This window comes from Gadus morhua, chromosome 22, assembly GCF_902167405.1.
Source record: "Gadus morhua chromosome 22, gadMor3.0, whole genome shotgun sequence".
NCBI classification, from domain to species: Eukaryota; Metazoa; Chordata; class Actinopteri; order Gadiformes; family Gadidae; genus Gadus; species Gadus morhua.
Window position 1 is genome coordinate 18,466,818 of NC_044069.1, and position 19,563 is coordinate 18,486,380.

Here is a 19,563-nt window from a genome sequence, read left to right on the forward strand (position 1 = left end):
GACACGAGGAAATAGCGGATCTTTAAGATCCTGCTTTCCACTGCACACAACAGCGGTCCAAAACCACACATCCGTTACTTAACTGCCTATTTCACATGAATCCCAATTTAATGTTTAACTTTATGAAAAATACAGCGTATTTTTTGGGTCGTGAGAATCCAGTGTATGTTTATACTAGCAAATTTAAAGTAGTGGCAAAGTTTGAGTACAAAAAAAATCACACTTCAGTAAACATTTCGGTTAAACATATACACCTTTAAATACAACAGTGACACTTAAACATACTTACTTCTCAAATGCTGATCTGATCAAGTTACATTTTAGATGTCTAAAAACTGCATACCCTTCATCTCTGATTAGTACCATCCCTTTATATTTGATACAATTATTCAGTCTATAGAAACGTCTCGATAGCAAAATGCTCTCCAATATAATGTCTAGAAGCTTCGGTATAAATAACGCGATGAACCAATTAGCCTTAGAGATTTATTAGCATTTCCATTGAAACAATGGGGACTTTGATGGCCTAACATGTCTAGTCTGGTGCTCTTATCTGAGCCACATCAAAGTGAGTCTCCTTGGTGACATCGCAACACATCCTGGTTCCGGCTGTGGTCAAACTATTCAGACAGATTGTATAGTGTTCATTTAGGGTGCCTCACAAGATGTTCCCTTAAGTGTGGAGACATGTTGCTTCACCCCTCCACTCAGGGAGCGGTCAGTGTCAGTAAACATTGCGTCTTTGGAAATATCCTCCAGCTACCGCCATGTGATGTAACCCACATGAGCGCACATCGGCCAATGTCAGGCCAGGATAAAAAAAATATCTTCACCTCCTCCTATCACATTTACATCGTATCTAAATACAAACTCTGGGAAACACAGTTGGGAAAACGCTGTGCGTCCAAATCAAAGTAGCGGTGAAAATAGTACTTCAATCAACGGCAAAAATCAAATCATCAGTTAAAGGGAACTTAAAAAATCAAAAAGGGAAACCAAAAGCCATTAAAAAAGTGACGCAAGACGCCAACAAAGCAACCAGCGACATGAACTAAGACAAAGAGGTCGATTCCTCTCCAGCCCTTCAGGCTTGTACCCCTTTGTTTTTAAAAAAATATCGTGCTCTCCCCATTTCAAGAAGGCGTTACCATACATTCTGCTCTAAAATATACTGTTCTCTATGGGCTATGTCTGTCATATGTTTCTGATGTACATGAAACCAAACACTGCTGGTTCTCCAGGAGCATGACTGTCCGGGAGACAGCAGTAGAGTAGAGTAGAGGAGGATAGTGTAGAGCGTAGATTAGAGTAGTGTAGAGTAGAGTTGAGTAGCGTTTGTGCCGTCATCGAGGAAGGAAACACTCTGGCGTTAGCACGCTAGTTAGTCGTGCTCACGAGGATTCACCACTGCCACGGCTCAGATTGGAATTGGGTGCTCAGACATCTCCTCTTTCACAATGCCCGCCTCCTCTTCCTCTCGCTCCTCATCCTCCTCCTCTGGTCGCTCATCCTCTTCCTCCTGAAACCAAAACAATATGATGAGACACCTTTAAAATAAACAGTTCAGACCTGAGCCATCCGAGAGCACAAACACACAAACCGAACCGTCTGTCCACCGTCTCCTCCACCTAGGAAGCTGATTGGTCCACACGCTCTAACTAAACAGATGATGACCTGAAGCCTGGCGAGATGGATTCCGGCGGGATTGCGATCAACAAATGCAGCGATCGATTTGATCCTCAAAAGAGGATTCAACGGTTCGCAGCCAAATCTGGATTTGACATTTGTCTTATTGTAACTTAATGCGTATGGACTTAGAAAAAAAATCCACTTTTACGCATTTGTGCAAAATGCAAAACTTGGATTCATAAATACGTCTACCTTTGTCCTGAACTGTAGGTCACGACTGGCGTGTTTAAGAAAGAACCAACTTAACAGGTCCATTAATCCTGGCTTTACTCTCAGGCATACCGTCCCTTGATATGATAGTCCTCTGCTCGGTCAGGAAAAATGAAAAATGGAACCAAATATTGCTACTTCCCCCCCCCCCCTGAACCCTTGAGGTCCTCCCTCCGACGCCATGGAAGGTATAAATCCAGCCCTGGGCTCTGACACCTCATGAACTCCAGCGCCATGTACCCTCACCCATCCACCAAATCTCCCTGACAAGGCTGCCAATTTTCCAATTACCTGTAGCGCCATCCGTTATGGGGGGGGGGGGGCTAGGGGCTCCTGAACGGGGAGCCAGCAGGGGGCCGCATGCTAACCATCGCGTAAAAGAGCCGGTCCTCACGCGCCACCCTCCCGCCTGCCTGATTAAGTGTCCCTGTTAGTGGTCCTCTTTGAGGTGTCAGGGGTCTATCCCCCCGCTCAGCTTCATCACCTCGGGGCCCACCCAAACACACACACACAGGGAGGGGGCTCTGCCAAGCACGAGGCGGGCCTCCATCGGACCGCTATCAACTGGCAGGTTCAATGATGAGAAGCCCTGAGTGAGGCCCTAGATGGCTTTATCACCCCTTAGGTCCACTCATGTACATGAGGTACATGTCCTCATGACTCATCTAATACATCACCAACCTTAGATCGTTTTGCTCACCTCTCTCATGAAGCCATCAAGCCAGCAATTATCTTGTGTTCTATTAAAGCTTTTTGTAGCGTTATTAAAATGAAACCTTTGTGCTTTATTGTTCTTTTAGTGTGTAATGTAACTGTTCAGGACAGCACTACTACCTGGTTCTGAGTGAGACGGGACGGCTCTGAATTCGGGGGGCTATGATACGGGGGGCTCTGATACGGGGGGCTCTGATACGGGGGGCTCCTGATACGGGGGGCTCTGGTACGGGGGGGGCCTCTGAGACGGGGGGCTCTGAGTGAGATGGGGAGGCTGGGGATCTTCACTATTCAGGTCTAGCTGTGGCTGAACTGGGTTAGGCTACTGGTTCTCAGCCTTCCCCTGGCTGTGGCTGAACTGGTTGGGCTACTGGTTCTCAGCCGTGTTAATGCCCACGCAGCCGGAGGCGCGGTGGGGGGACGTGATGGGGGGTTGTGTTCAGAGTGGAGCTCTCCACCAGCAGACCCCTGACCGAGTGATATTTACTCTGATATAACAGAAACAGCCTCGGGCAGGACCCCCTACCAGAGAGAGGGGGGGGGGGGGGGGGGGGGGGGGGGGGGGGGGGGGGGGGGGGGGGGGGGGGGGGGGGGGGGGGGGGGGGGGGGGGGGGGGGGGGGGGGGGGGGGGGGGGGGGGGGGGGGGGGGGGGGGGGGGGGGGGGGGGGGGGGGGGGGGGGGGGGGGGGGGGGGGGGGGGGTGGGGGGGGGGAGAGAGAGAGAGAGAGAGAGAGAGAGAGAGAGAGAAGAGAGAGAGAGAGAGAGAGAGAGAGAGAGAGAGAGAGAGAGAGAGGGAGGATGCTGATGATTGGCTCTGGCATTTTTGGGATATCTCCATCAGCTGGCTCCAGGAGACAGGTGGGTTAGACTCCCAGAGCCTGCGGCAGCAACGTGCACAATATGAGGATAAAATGTCATGTCCTTCATATCCTAATCGAGTCTGGCTGCTTGCGAAGCGCTCCCACTGACAACACACACACTGGGCCCTAGGTGGCAACAGAGACCAGCCAGCACTGCTGGGATGGAAGGCTGTGGAAGTTATACTAACCCTGCAATTCACACACACACACACACACACACACACACACACACACACACACACACCACACACACACACACACACACACACACACACACACACACACACACACACACACACTTATGATCAGCCAGACAAAACTGCCTACGCCATACAGAAATGTTTATACAGCCCCCCTCCCCCCAAAACAAACACACACAAAACACTTTAACACCGACCACAAAACATCCCACAATGCACACGCCACATACACACAGAAGCACAAAGCTCACAAAGTCAACCGCATAAAGCAGGATTAAAATAAACGCTTGACAAAGAATTCCCATTCAGAGGGAAGCGTGTACGTTAATAAGCCCGGCCTTCTTTATCAAGCCAACACAGTTCTCTAAAGAATTAGCGGCTAATTAGCACCAGTAATATCCTTATCATGGGCTGCTGGCCACGTTGTTTTTACATGAGAATGCTGTCCACAGGAGAGACTACTGTGGTGTTTTCCCACTACACCATACCGGCAGCCTCACACACACACCGGGGCCTCTCCCCGTCGAGGACCACATGTTCCCATACGCTGGAGGAGAACCGGTCCACCGCAGCCAGAAAGCAGGCCAGAGAACATCTCTAGCTGTTGATGCAGTATCTCGTATGTAGACATCACATGTCTATGCACACAGATCATCGGCACTAGTTGTACCCAGAAGTATTTCAAAAGCTCCAACGTGCTACCCTTCTACCCTTCGTTAATCATTGATAGATTTGATAGAATATAGATTCGGATTTTGGATTGTGTTCATTTTGTGATTCTTTGTATAATGTGCTATGTTGAGTATCCACTCGTACCAGGGAGAACAGTCCTTGACCTGTTCTGAAATGCTCTCTACACAGAACAGCTGTGTTCTGTCTGTGTGTCTTGTGTGTGTCCGTGTGTGTGTCTGTTCTGTGTATGTGTTTCCTCTGTGTGTCTGTGTGTTTCCTCTGTGTGTGTGTGTGTGTGTGTGTTTCCTCTGTGTGTGTGTGTGTGTGTGTTGTGTGTGTGTGTGTGTGTTGTGACGCGCTGGCTGAGTGCCTTGCTGCGTGTACGTGGCAGCGTCTCGCCTAGCCGCCACAGTGTTCCAGTAATGTTCCCGTGGCTCTGGCCCGTAAACAGGCCGCTACCATTAGCCTGTTCACACCGCGGTTAGTGTGCTACATTTAACCCCCCCCCCCCCCTCACACCGCGTTAGACCGCCCGTCTCTCTGCCGTAGCACAGAACCCAACACAGCTCAATCAACAATCACCACTGGCCTGTGCGTGCCTCTTCCTGCTCTCTGAGATTTCTAGGAAATGTTGTTCAACCATATCATGTTTTCCCATCGCTGTGTGTTTGTTTTGCCGCACATCAAATGGATTTCATTTTAGGGAGGAGATTCAAGCTGTGGATAATTTGATCAGAGCCTAAATGCACAAGCCAGGATTATTAAGGTTTTCTTACGCGAGGCCGCTCCTCTGATGAGAGCCAACAATAGAAAGGAGCGCATGAACCGTACACAGGTCTGATCCGGAGTCGCGGGGGTCGTTTAGGACGTTCGTCCTCCAAATGACCTCCGCGGGACGCAGTGGACGGGTCCTGAGAGAGGAGGGCGTAGGGCCAAGCCGAGGAGACCCCTGCACCCCAGAAAAACCCCTGCACCCCAGAGAGACCCCTCACCCCGGGGGAGACCCCTGCAACCCAGAGAGACCCCTCACCCCGGGGAGACGGGGTGCTGGCTCATGTTTCTCTGGCGTGAAACAATGTCCCTGTGTGTGTTACACCACGCAGAGAGGAGTGTGTGTGTGTGTGTGTGTGTGTATCATTGTGTGAGGGTGTGTGTTTGTGAGGGTGTGTGTGTGTGTTTGTGTGGCTGGGTGTGAAGGTGTGTGTTTGTGTGTGTGATTGAGTGTGTATGTGCGTGTATGTGTGTTTGTGAGGGTGTGTGTGTGTGTGAGTGTATGTGTGTGCGTGAGGGTGTGTTTGTGTGTGTGTGGCTGTGCGAGAGTGTGTGTTTGTGTGGGTTGGTGTGAGGGTGTGTGTTTGTGAGGGTGTGTTTGTGAGTGTGTGTGTGTGTCTGTGTGTGCGTGTGTGTCTGTGTGTGTCCGTGTGTTTGATCCAAGAGGGATGTTAGATTTTGCAGGCTACAGTAGAATGGAGACTTGTGGAGGCTAACAATCTATGAAGCGTCTCTGCTCCCTCCACTCAAACACACACACACACACACACACAAACGCACACACACACACACACTCCCCATTAGTATGATTTATGGTGTCAATGAGGCGTACATCCTACACAAATGCGTTGCGTTAAATGGTACAGACTGCGAGCGTGAGAGCCTGCGTCGTGTGTGGGCACAGCGGTGCTTCAAGATAGATGAATTGTTACAAAATTAACCACATTCAATAGCACAGAGGAGGACCCTCCGTCTGCTGAACGCTGGCAAATTATAACATCAGGCTGACCCCGGCCGGCCAGCGCACACTGACACACACACACGGCTCTCCGAGAGACGGCCGAATCACATCTCACACGACTCGTCAATTAAGTTTAAGTTCACAAGAGACCGTTTCATTTGTGAAGACGACCGCCACGGACGAATAACTAGTACCCCCATCAGCGCATCGTCTCGCTGTTAAAGTGCGTCTGATGGAACCGCTCCCATCCAGCAGCGTCTCCATCAGTCGGGCCGAGACGATGGCATTGTGCACGGGCACAATGATGGCATTGTGCACGGGCACATGTAGAGATCAGTACAGATCTACGCACTTATGGTACACTTTGCGATTGAGTGTAACCTATACGCCGTTTCCTAACCTCGTCATTAACGTGAACGTATTTCATTAGAACGGCAAGAGCATGTCTTCAATACGACATCTTCACATCGGCGGAAGAGATCATCAGTGGATCTGAAAAGGAATCAACACTTTGTGAAAGCCATCCCAGGAGAGCCCCGTAGGAGGGGTCTCCCAGCTCCACTGTTCCAACCGCGGTACAGATGAGCAATCAGAGCTCTGGAAGGACCAGGGGCGAGGGGCCGGGGGACATAGGAGGAACCGTGGGCCAGCACAGCTCTGAGGAGCAGGGAGTGAACTATGAGGCGTGGTTCTGCCCACTCAGCTGGGGCTTGTGGGTAATGTGGTGTGATGAAAGGGGATGGCCCCTGGGGGTCCGGGCTGTGTTTACGCCCATAAAGAACAGGACGGGGGTCCCGAGTGTGTGTTCCCCTGAACCGGCCCCCGTTAAAGGAGGCTTGTTAGCATCGAGCCCTCCTCTAAGTGATGCGGCGGGCGGGGTGGGGGGGCGGGCGGGGGCCGGGCCCCTGACGGCCCCCCACGTGACGCTGTTTACTGCACAAATTGGCCCCGGAGAGGGAGCGGGTCAGCGGCTAGTTACCGTGATGGAGGTTAGTGCTCGGCATTGATTGTGGCTCCTGCTCACCGGTCGGTTGTGCTCCGCCCCCCCCCCCCCCCCCCCCCCCCCCTGCAGGCCGCCTCAGCGAACAGTGCTCTTTAAATCAGCTCACGCTGCGGCTAACTGCCTCCGTGTCCGAGGCGCACCGCGGCGGCCACGACTCTATCACTCGCCTTAGTTAGCCTGCATGCCGGATGCTGCATGCCTCACTCCCCATACGAGGAGACAGCCTGCCCCTGTCGGTGAAGCGATGGCGTCCCCGTATCACTTTAAAACAGAGGGGAGCGCTGACGAATGGGAGCGGGCCGCGCGCTGAAAGACACCCGCTGAACAACGGGCCGATGATGAACGCCCCGCACCTCTATCGACACCTTACTGTAAGCACCGGGGCGTCCGCTGAGTAATGGCACCCATTTCTCCCCCACAATGGAAGCCGACCGAGCGTGACACTACGCTAAGTTAATTAGGCTAACTTAATTACACCGTTCGGCCGCTTGAAGCCTCTGATTGATCGCGCCGCTCCCACAAAAACACCAACCGGGGACCGACGTGAATACCTACAGGAACACCTGACTCAACACTTACACCAAGGGAAATAACACAATAAAGAGTATACCCGACTAGTCACCGCACACACTGTGCAACTAATGAAACAAGAACCCTCAACCCTCCTTTACACACACACACACACACACGCACGCACACAGAGACACAAACACACAACCTCTAACACTCACACACACACACACAAACACACACGCACACACACACAGCCACAAACACACAACCTCTAACACTCACACACACACCACACACACACACACACACACACAAACACACACAGACACGCACACACCCCAGCCCCCCACGCCGCTGAAGACATGGGGGTCACAGTAGATTGATTAGGTGCTTGCCACCCCCGGTGTTTCGGAGTCGGCCTTCAAACTTGAAGGATTTAGGGCGGCAGCCATCTTGACAGTTGCCAGCGTTTCTGATGACACGTCCAGAGCCCGGTGCATGAACCGCGGAGTGAGCATCCCACGCAGGAAAAAAAGCCACGAGCTACTTCCAACACAACTTTAAGAGCCGCCGGCGTCGCGCTAGCGTCTTCCCCCTCGCTCTGCTCCTCACCGGGGCTCCAGGATTCACCATGGAAGCCCACGCAGCAGGCTGTAAATAAAGGGTAAACCAGGGGCCCTCTGGCCGCTAACCAGCCTGCATCGAAAGGCCATTCGTATATTATGCCGGGACTGTCATTTTATTGCTGGAATCAATTGGGCAGGGCCCCCTGGTGACAGCCCTGAGGAATGTGGCCTTGGTAGTAAAGCGTTTTATCTGAGCCAGGCAGGCCCAGAGAAAACACAGCCGGCATAATGAACTTGAGCCGCTCCCATAAAGCCCTTTAGTGGCATCGCGGCGTCGCCACGCAGAACGTGTCGCCACAGATAGGTGGCGTCAGGCAACACGCTCCTCAATAAACACGAAGGAGCGCTGTGCGTCCAGCCTGACCTTTTAATGGCCGCGGTACAAACCCATGGCTAATTCAGAGACAATGACCGGGACGAGATGGCTTCACAGAGTGGTGTGGTGGTCAATTACAACTCGCAGAGAGACACAATCCCATTGTCTCTGACCTTTCACATGCACTGGGACCCCCCCCCCCCCCGAACACAAGACCAGTGATCTTGGACTGGTGTTAATGGTTCAAAACCAATCTCTATGGCTAATGACACACATGTGTAGATGTAGCATACGCTTTAATAGGAGAACATGCTACTGATCCGCAGTCAAAGCGACACCATATCTGTAAACTGGTATACGAGACCTTGTGTGGTCATTACCATGCCAGGCACTGCTATCGTACAGAGTCAGAGTACTGCGGCACAGCTTTCAAATCAACCTATTTTACAAACGATTATTTTACTTTCTAACATCAAATCTCTCTCCTTAGACATGACAGTGTACCGCTGTCATGTCTAGTGCTATAACAGCTTTGACAAATCACCTCTCTCTCTCCCCCTCTCTCCCTCTCCCTTTCTCTCTCTCTCTCTCTCTCTCTCTCTCTCTCTCTCTCAAGCAGCATTGCCGTTACAATGGTCAGGTAGTTCTCACCACTTAACATTGGCATTTAAGACCGCCCCCCCCCACGCACACACACACACACACACACACCCCCTCAGCCCCCAACCACAGGCAGAACCCTGTGTGTGGCTTGGCATTTGAAAGCAGATAATAAAACTTTGCTTAAATACAGCTCTCATCTCTGAGTGCTTTTTAGATGCCACGAGTGGACTCCATTATCTACCGCCCACACACCATTAAGGATCCAGGGTCTGTCTGCAGCTATCTCCCGATTCCCCACCTTTCTTGTCTTTTTCTTTCTGCAAGAATGTCACAACTTCCTGGAAATAAGAAAGAGAAAAGCGCAAGAACAATGTGCTGTGGCGCAGTGCCTGTCGAACGAGGGCTGTTCCCTCGTCCTGATGGAATAAAGAAACATCTGATCCATCCGGTTTGTTGTTTGGGTGCGCGAGTGTGTCCGTTTGGCTGTGTTTGAGCGAGTGAGTGAGTGTGTGTGTTTGGGTGTGTGTTTGGGTGAGTGAGTGTGTGTGCTTGGGCGAGTGAGTGTTTGTTTGGGTGAGTGAGTGTGTGTTTGGATGATTGTGTGTGTGTGTGTGTGTGTGTGTGAGTGTGTGATTGGGTGTGTGAGTGTGTGTATTTGGGTCAGTGAGTGTGTGTGTTTGGGTGAGTGAGTGGTGATGGGGGGGGGGCTTTTCATTCAATAGACATTCATTCCCTTCCATACATCGTTACAATGCATTTGAACCGAAGCTAGAACATGAATAGAAGGTTACATTTTACACTTAACGTCCCACAAGCCTAAATGAGTCAAGGATGTGCAGGCCAGCGGACGTCTCTGATGCGCTGGGTGCAGGGGATGTCTAGCTGGGTGGGTGGGGTGATTATGTGTATGTTTTGGGTGGACTACCTTTACACTAGAGGCAGGCAGTAAGGACAACGGTAAGATGAGAAAGACTTGCTTAATCTCTGTGTTCCCAACACCTGTACTGCCATAATAAATCCAGAAACCCTGCCCCTTACAGGAACCGCAGCCTGCCTTTTTTATGATTTGACTACAGAGAAGCACAAATCCCTGCATATGAACAGCGGGGAGGCAATTTAAGAGCTCCTTACCTTCTCTTACTTTGAAAGCCCCATTGACTTACAACCCACGTTACATTTATGAGCTCCAACGCCCAGAGGAGTGCAAATGGACTAAAGCTGGATTTCCGCTCGCTGCTATTATCCTCTACCGCTGTCGTTAGAACATAGTATAAAACTCAATGTCATTTATGCCAGTGTAAAGGAATGGCAAAAACGTGAAAAAAAACAATAATCCAATATCTTTTCTATGTATTTATTTTTTATATAATTTCCCATCCCCAACGAGCTTCAATCGGCCCCAAACTATGTCTCTAAGAGCGGGAGAACGTGTGACCGGCGGCTTTAATGATCCAGCCTCTCACAGTGGAGGAGTAAGCGGGCAGCCTTCACCATTTCACTGCTAATGAAACGCTTTACATCCTCCACCAAGCATCTCCAGTCCGGCTTCATGCTGGACGCACGCCACGGAGGGGAGTACGTTCACATGTAGCTAAACACTAGCCTCTGCGAACGGAACCCTCTGATAAAGAAACTTATTACACGGCTCTTCTTAATGCTGTGAAACGCTCCGTTCACTTGCACGGGCCTTCACGACTTCCGGCGGTGAAATATTTTTGATAATTCACCGTTGCTGAGCATATAATGACCGCTGTCAGGGAAAGTGGATTTAATGCCTCTGATTCACGTCTTTGGTATCACTCCGCAAGTAGTCCAGTAACTTATCAAACCCGATGTATTCCATTGCTAGCTTTGGCGGACTATTTGTCTGCTGATCAACACTACGAATGGTGGAATCAAATAAATTGTAAAAAGACACACTGTGTGAAGTTATATTTATCGATTTGGCACGTAGCCGTGTAATAAACAGGATAATGTATAGAACGCCGCCGGTCATTATCGAAAATAAGCCCCTTCAGGGTGAGGCAGGACACCTCCGCTGCGCGTCCGTGTCCTGTTCGCCCTGTCGGGGCTTATTTTCCCGATAATGACCGGCGCTCTTTACATTATCCTTGACGTAACTCAGCTTGTGGAACATGATGGAAACCGTGACATTCCAAATGGGTGGGGGGGTGTTGGTGGTCATAATATCATTTCTGTACACTTTGTCTTTAAGAAGCACCCCCCCCCCACAGCGAGGTGCGGTGGAGAAGTGGAGGTTACCCAGGACAATAAGACGATCTGTACTCTATCCAGGCTGAGAGTGGGACAGCAGGAGGCTGTTCTAACCTTTTCTGTCTTCCATCAGAACAGAGGGGGGTCGTGCTCAGCATTTGAAACGTCTCCACGTCTGCGTCGGAACACGCCCTCCACATTTGGAATCCCACCGATTCAAACCCTTCAAACTCGACGTCCTGCTGTCTGTTTACTGACTACGGTAACGACAATCCCAGGAGAAGAACGTCCTTGCTATTCATCATGACGTTCCTATGCTCTCTAGACCGGTGGATGGGAGGTAAAGTGGGCATAGGGAGAATGGTTGAGGTCAGAAGGTTAAGGAGGAACAGTCTGCTGTTCTCTAGTATATCAGAGTAATGCTTCATACGCAGGCTGGGAAGAGATAACAGCCGACACCAACAATAACGTTTCCACAGAAAGAAGTTGGACCATTGTCGCTATTTTTGCGAATCGGACCAATGCTGAACTGGGAACCACTGATGTCAAAGGTCAACCTTCTCTACTCATTTTTGTATCCAGGCTCCGGAACGTGATTATTTCCCATCCCGTCGACAAAGCAGTGCACTGCATCAGCACGTAGCTGAGCGTGACCCACTGACCACCACCACCAGCCCCTACCACCTACAACCAGCCTGTCACCTGCTGAGAGGGAGATATCTTCATGGTGGGCTGACCAACCACCCAGGGGTCATGGAGGGGTCCCAGTAAACTGGGGGCCCAGGGGTCATGGAGGAGTCCCAGTAGCTGGGGGCCCAGGGGTCATGGAGGGGTCCCAGTAGCTGGGGGCCCAGGGGTCATGGAGGGGTCCCAGTAGCTGGGCCCAGGGGTCATGGAGGGGTCCCAGTAGCTGGGGGCCCAGGGGTCATGGAGGGGTCCCAGTAGCTGGGGGCCCAGGGGTCATGGAGGGGTCCCAGTAGCTGGGGGCCCAGGGGTCATGGAGGGGTCCCAGTAGCTGGGGGCCCAGGGGTCATGGAGGGGTCCCAGTAGCGGGGCCCAGGGGTCATGGAGGGGTCCCAGTAGCTGGGCCCAGGGGTCATGGAGGGGTCCCAGTAGCTGGGCCCAGGGGTCATGGAGGGGTCCCAGTAGCGGGGCCCAGGGGTCATGGAGGGGTCCCAGTAGCGGGGCAGGGGGGGGCTCTACTCACCCTGGAGGAGGAGTTGTCACACTCCTGGCAGATCCAACCGTAGCCCGTCTGCTTGGGGGACTTCTTCAGGGGGGGGTCCAGACAGCCAAAGTGGTAGCAGAGCAGGCACTCGTCACACCTGGGGTACGGGGGACACCACACACACACACGAACCACGGTCAGGAAGCTTAGGTGTTACGGATTTCCATACTGCTCATTTCTTCCTGAAAACATCTCAACTTAGGCTAAAGGCCAAACCGGAATGTTGCAGTTTCAATATTACAATTGAATTCCATTGTTGTACACGGATTAGCGACCCTTCCAGTCGGGACACGTACATCACATATATATCCCGTATATCACCGCGTTCCTCCGTTTCATTCCACTAAACATCCCAGAGGCAGACGCTAAAGCTAAGCTACTGTGTGTGTGTGTGTGTGTGTGTGTGTGTGTGTGTGTGTGTGTGTGTGTGTGTGTGTGTGTGTGTGTGTGTGTGTGTGTGTGTGTGTGTGTGTGTGTGTGTGTGGGAGGAAAAGCAGCGGGAAACTGAAAAAAAAAAAGCAGCGGACACACAAGCTGCAGGCTTTGGAGTTCGGTCGGACTGGCCGGACCTAAATGATCTGTGCAACAGAATGTCAGTCAAACTGGAATGGACACAACACAACTCACACACAGCACCACAGGCATCTGATGCAGTTGTCACCGACCCTTCTGTAACCGCAGAGGCAACTGTATATCACAACGAGGCACAACACATACTACAGAACACAACAGCAAGGAGATTCCTTCTCAAAATAAAACAAACAGAGACCAAACAACACTGGACTGGACTTAGAATGCAGGGAAAGCTAGCATGCCTAGACTTTGCCGACCACTCTGCTTCCCACTCCATGTACAAAAATGCTGCTGTTGGGGAGGACATCCTCTGTTTCACTGCCAAAGCTAGGCTGCAGGTGCTACCTACCACATACAATCTGGCATTATGGTATCCTGCACACCACCATCCACACTGTATAATGCACTCTGGCCATCAACTTGAATCAGTTGCCCATGTTGTGAATGGCTGTACTATGTACAAAGGACTGTATATTGCACGCCATGACCGACTTGTCGATCTAATTTCCAGTAATGTTAAGGAAGTATCTCTAGAAAATGTGACCATGTACAAACATTCACGCATCATGCCGGAACACCTCTTTTGATGTGTTTTGTAACATCCCAAATACCCCTGATGTTGTGTTTTTAAACAGAGACAGAAGGGAAGTGCTCTTACTTGAGATAGGCTGTGTATTTGATTTGTACATGGAAATTGCTTTCAACGATAAAATCCTTAAATACCAGCCCATTCTTGAAATTCTAAGGGACCTAGGCTACCAATGCAAGCTAATAGTGTTTATTTTTGGAAGCTTGGGGCATGTCCACAACCGTGTTTTCAGTGGGTTAAGGCTGGCTGGGCTCTCCAGCAGAAAATCTAAACAATTAGCAAAATTCTGCTCCATATCAGCAGTGATAGGCAGCCTGGCAGTGTGGCGCAGGAGATGTTTTTTGTACCCTTGAACAAAGACTTATCTTATCTCTGAAATATTTGAATCTTGTCTCTTGTAATGTGATTGGTGGATTCAAATAAATAATTAAATGTGTGTGTGTGTGTGTGTGTGTGTGTGTGTGTGTGTGTGTGTGTGTGTGTGTGTGTGTGTGTGTGTGTGTGTGTGTGTGTGTGTGTGTGTATGTGTGTCTATATGTGCGTCTGTGTGCGTGAGTGCATGCTTGAGATCGTGTGTGTGTGTGTGTCCCCTGCAGGGCAGGAAGGGTCCTCAGCTCGTAAATCCCCGGCGGTCTCAGCGGGCTGACGGGACCCTCTCGTGGGGCGTGATGGACGATGACAAGGCATTTAGTTGTCAGTCATGGGATCTTCCCTAATAGATTCTGAGCCCCCCTAACGGCGCTCTACCTTGACCCCATGAGCAGGGCACAGAGCGCGGTGCCGCTTCGATGGACAGATAAATACAGACCTTGTTAACGTCCGATAAAAAAGGGACGTCACGGATGCTAAAACCTGCCCAGCGGCGTGTCCTCAGGTAATACGACCGCAGACGGCCAGAACATCACGTACAGTAACGGCCCCACACACTTTGAACAGCTCAGGTTGGCAGAATGGATTTATGTGATGCACTGGATTCATATTTCGTATGAAGTGTGATTTCTGCCCCCTTGTGGTCAGAAATCAATTAATGCAGCTTACACACAGTTTGTTTCCAGGCTTTAAGGTGCCTAAATGTGCTTTGTATAACAATATCTCAGTGTAGACACGATTACTTAAGGAAAAGAAATGCTACCAAAATGACTTGTCCTAGCCTATCAAGGTATACTAGCCTCCTAGCCTAGTATACGTTGATGATGAAGACAACGTGTAAGAAAATTTTTCAAATAGAGACATAGGCAGGCCGGTTAAGACCATGCAGGCACGAGCATACACACACACACACGCACGCACACGCATGCACGAACACGCACACGCGCCCACACACACATCACAATTAGAACTAATTACGTGCTTATCAATGCGGGACCTTCAGCCAGCTCAATGAGAGATATTGATCAAGGAGATTGCCGTTGGACAGGTCACTGTGTTCCGGCGCTCTATCCGCTCCATTATGCGCAGGGCGGTGTGTGTGTGTGTGTTTGTGTGAGTCAATGTGTAACCACAAGTCTGCTTTTTAATGACGACAACACACACAGACACACAGACACAAAGCTATACATCAACGCTGGCAGTATTGTACGCAAAGAAATACAGCAGACGGCCGGTAAAATAATTGAAAAGAAAGAGTAAAAAGAGTGGAGCGAGAGCAGAGAGCGCGAGCGTGAAGGAAGCGAGCGTGAACCCGTGTGCACACACGCCACCGCAGCCCTTTTCAAAGCTGGCCCCAACCGACGACCTCCAGCTCTGTAAAGGACAGCCGTGAGAGCACGGGCCCTAATGAAGACCCCCCCCATCCAATAAAGGACACCCTCTGCTCCCGTCAGACGCCAACGGTGAACACCAGGGAGGGATAGCAGAAGCCAGTCGGCCCAAGTCGTTACAAAGTTATTTTTAGGAATAATTGGTTCAGAGCAATATTAGCAGATTATGAATGTGTACTTTTGTCGCCTTGTTGAATTTGTTTCCCCCTGCTTCTAAGGAGTTAAAATCACTAATGTGCTTGCTTGAATAACATCTTTATTTATTAAAGCTAGGTAATTTAGAGTAACCATACAGAGGAAGATGGTTTTTGAAAGAATCCAACTGAAAAAATCCCAGCCCTCCCCTCAGGCCTCATAGCTTCTCTCCCAGAACACAGGACCAGCTCGCTAGCTTTAGCTAGCTTTTGACGGTATGCCATGTGCATTACCACAAGTATGAAAAACAATGTTTCTAAAATCGCGACACCGTGTCGTGTTTTAAGTAATGTATTAGCTAAAATCAATTTCTGCATTCATAAATATGTCCTCATTGGTGTAAAATACCTCTGCTAATGATCGGATTTATCCTCCGGAGCAAAGAAGACGTGTCAAATTGTCATATCTTCTTGGCACATACTGCCTACCGTAGTTGCAACCAGATTGCAAAGCACATTTGACAAAGCCAGGCACATTTGAGAGCACCATTCATTTGAATGCAAATTACAATTTTACCACAAGATGGGAGAAATTCCTACACAGAGTCCCTTTATTAAGCGCATTAAACTAATATTTTAATATACATTCGCTTGAAGCTAATCCCTATAATTAATGTCCCATACATACGTGGCCCTTTTGCGGTTGCAACATAAAATCTTGGATCATTCTCTCCAGCCCCCCCCCCCCCCTCATACGTATACTAACATAATGACCCTCGGCAGCGTGAAGACACGCTCTGTAACATCGTGCCGTTTCTGAGAAACACATAATTGGTGCCATGGTTTGCGTTCCCCATAGGTCCGATTCTGAGGAATGACGCAACGGTGCGACATTCCTGCCACATTCTAAAGGACACAGAGCTGATGTTGCAGACCGTGGTTCTGGAAACCGGCGGATGACTTCTCTTATATTAGAAGATGGCTGAGCGTGACGGTCCCCCTTTAACGCTGGAGCACCACCCAGCGCTGGCGTGAGGATGCCGTCCCTCCGAACCCAGTGCCCCCCCCCCCCCCAGGAAGGAGATCATTAAGCGAAACCCTCGGAAAGGCCAACAGTCACTTTCCTGCTGCAGAGTTGTGTGAAGTGAAGGCAGTACACTTTATTACCAAACACAATGGGGTTGGTGAGAAAGAAACCGTTGGCAAACCCGTGCTATGTTTGGGTTTGGTTTGGAAGAATCCTGATTCAGCTCCACTGATGGTGTTTGACGACAACGTTTTATGGAGTGGGGAGAATCAGCATTCGACATGCTGCGTTCCAAACTAACAACATCAATGTAAATGAGTGTGAGAAAGGATGTGGGTACTTTTAGCAGGACAAAGGCCCTACACACAAGGCTGAGTTGATGCAACGGTGGTTCATAGAAGAAAGGTAAATGGTAAATGGACGGCATTTATATAGCACTTTTCTTGCCAGTGGCCACTCAAAGCCCTTTACAATAATGCCTAACATTCACCTATTCATGCACACATTCACACACCGACGGCGGAGTCAACCATGCAAGCATGTCAGGGTCAACCATGCCAGGGTGAGGCGTCTTGCTCAGGGACACCTCGACATTCTAGCCTTCCGGCTAGGAGGAGCTGGGGATTGAACTGGCAACCTTGTGGTCACCAGCAAACCCGCTCAACCTCCTGAGCCACATGCCGTCCCAGGTAAAGGGAATACAGTGGCAGCAGTTTGTAGCACTGTGGCTCTGTTTGTACAAGAGCCATGTCAACAATTTGTGTGCACGGGGAATAAACTAATGCATCTCCCAGTTTGACCCCCATTTGAGCAGGTCTCTGGTCATGGTGCTGTTTCAAAGGAGGACGAGGCGTTTAAGGTTGGGGAGAATCTAGTACAATCTCAGTTGATCCCGTTCCTTTGCGTGCTTCCAAGGCTGCAGAATGCTCAAACCCTTGACGTTTCAGAGGTGAACAAACTGGCAGGAGTGTTGTTGTTGTTGTCGTTTTAGGAATGAGTACAGTACATTTGTTACATATAGCTCCTTTAATCTAAGTTCCTAATTTTGGATTGAAAAACGCTGTTAATACGACCGTTCTTCTTGCTTTACGGTTATGGTTCCTATGGTAATTAACCAAACCCCGGTTTGACCACCAGCATTGGAGGCTACTTTTAATGTCTACTTTCAAATCACACAGATAAAAAACCACAAGGAAGTAACCATAACAACGGGTAATTCCCCAGCCAGCTCTTGGTGGGTAGGAAATGGTAAATGGACTTCATTTATACAGCGCTTTTCTTACCAGCGGCCACTCAAAGCACTTTACAATATTGCCTAAAATTCACCCATTCCTGCACACACTCGCACACCGAAGTTGGAGTCAACCATTCAAGGCGATAGCCAGCTCGTCGGGAGCAGTTGAGGTAAGGTGTCTTGCTCAGGGACACCTCAGCACTCAGCTAGGAGGAGCTGGGGATCGAACTAGCAACCTCCCGATTAGAGTCTTCCACAACATGTTGGTCACGAGACGATTGATCCAGCGTATGACAGGCTGGCATGTCCAGAGACAGGACACCATTATTCACAACTACCACCCAATTAGGGGCCAATGCACCCTTGTTCGCTAGAGTCGTCCTCGCATGCTTCCAGTGTTTTCAGTAAACTAACGTTTATGATAAATACATATTCCATAGCCAATGCATTGGAATCTATGTTTCTGTTTCAGATGATGCTGAGGTTCTGGACTGTACCAACAAAAGGGGGAGATGGTGTGAATGAACTGGTTTGGGGGGAAATACAGACTGGCAGATAGATACGCTGGGTAAGAGACGTTACAATGGTTTATTTATGTTTACGTTTTAGAATATAGGCCAAAACAGCTGCGTGTTGGTTCAACTCTTATATATAAAGAAGTCTTATTCGTAGTGAAAAGCACAAACATAATAATCTAAAACACAAATGAACTTAGTGCCGGGGTAGCCTGTGGCTGTTAGTATAAAAGCTATAAAAAGCCAAAGATAAAAACAGAAGAAAACATCAGTGTTATTATGAATCAAGCAAGGTAGATTTACTACAAACACGAACAGGCACGTTTAATTGGCACAGATACTCAGTGGTAGAGGCAGAATCTACCAGCTGCTGTACATTAGCAGGAATATATCCAGAGAGGCACTCCACCACAGACACACACAAAAACAAGCACGCACTCACACAGAAACACACAAAAACACGCACAGACACACATTCACAAAGACACACACATACATTTACATGCACAAAAACACAGACACACACACGCATTCACCCACACATTCACCCAAACATATACGCATTCACACACAGATTCACACACACACACACACACACACACACACACACACACACACACACACACACACACACACACACACACACACACACACACACACACACACACACACACACACACACACACACACACACACACAGCTGAGTGTGGGCTTGGATTGGCTGAGCAGGCATATCTGCCTGGAGATGATGGGGAGTTTAAAAGACCCCGGGGCCCCGGTGAGAAGAAGACAAACGACCAGAGTGGGCGGCTCCGTTAATGAGCTCAACGCCATTGTAGCGCCCAAACCGCCAAGAGTTAGGAGAAACTCCCGCCAAGCCAGAGCCAGAACAAACCGGTCTTTCCCTTGGATAGGGAGGCCCGTCAAGCTTGCAGGGCTGGGTGCGTGTGGAGGGGGGGGGACCTTACAATATGCCTAATGTGACAATGCTTAATTATTCTACCTTAATGAAGGACATTGTAGTGTGTGTGTTTGGGACCCGCTGGGAATGAAACGCAAATTTGGCACTTGTGTGTGTGTGTTTGCTATGATGCCACACTTAATTAGAAGGAGCAGAGACAACAATTCATCATCAGTCAGTCCAGAGGGTTA

General features: G+C 49.8%; 1 protein-coding gene across 3 annotated transcripts in view; it reads right to left on the bottom strand.

Annotated features, from left to right (window-relative positions):
* Positions 1 to 242: 242 nt before the first annotated feature.
* Positions 243 to 19,563, bottom strand: part of phf14 (PHD finger protein 14) — a 60,623-nt gene continuing 41,302 nt past the window's right edge. For all 3 annotated transcript variants that reach the window (XM_030347124.1, XM_030347123.1, XM_030347126.1), the window contains exons 17-18: positions 12,559 to 12,676; positions 243 to 1,519 (exon numbers count right to left, since the gene is read on the bottom strand). In XM_030347124.1, the coding sequence (XP_030202984.1) occupies positions 1,418 to 1,519; positions 12,559 to 12,676 (220 nt within the window). In that variant the 3' untranslated portion in view covers positions 243 to 1,417. The remainder of the gene's footprint in view (positions 1,520 to 12,558; positions 12,677 to 19,563) is intronic.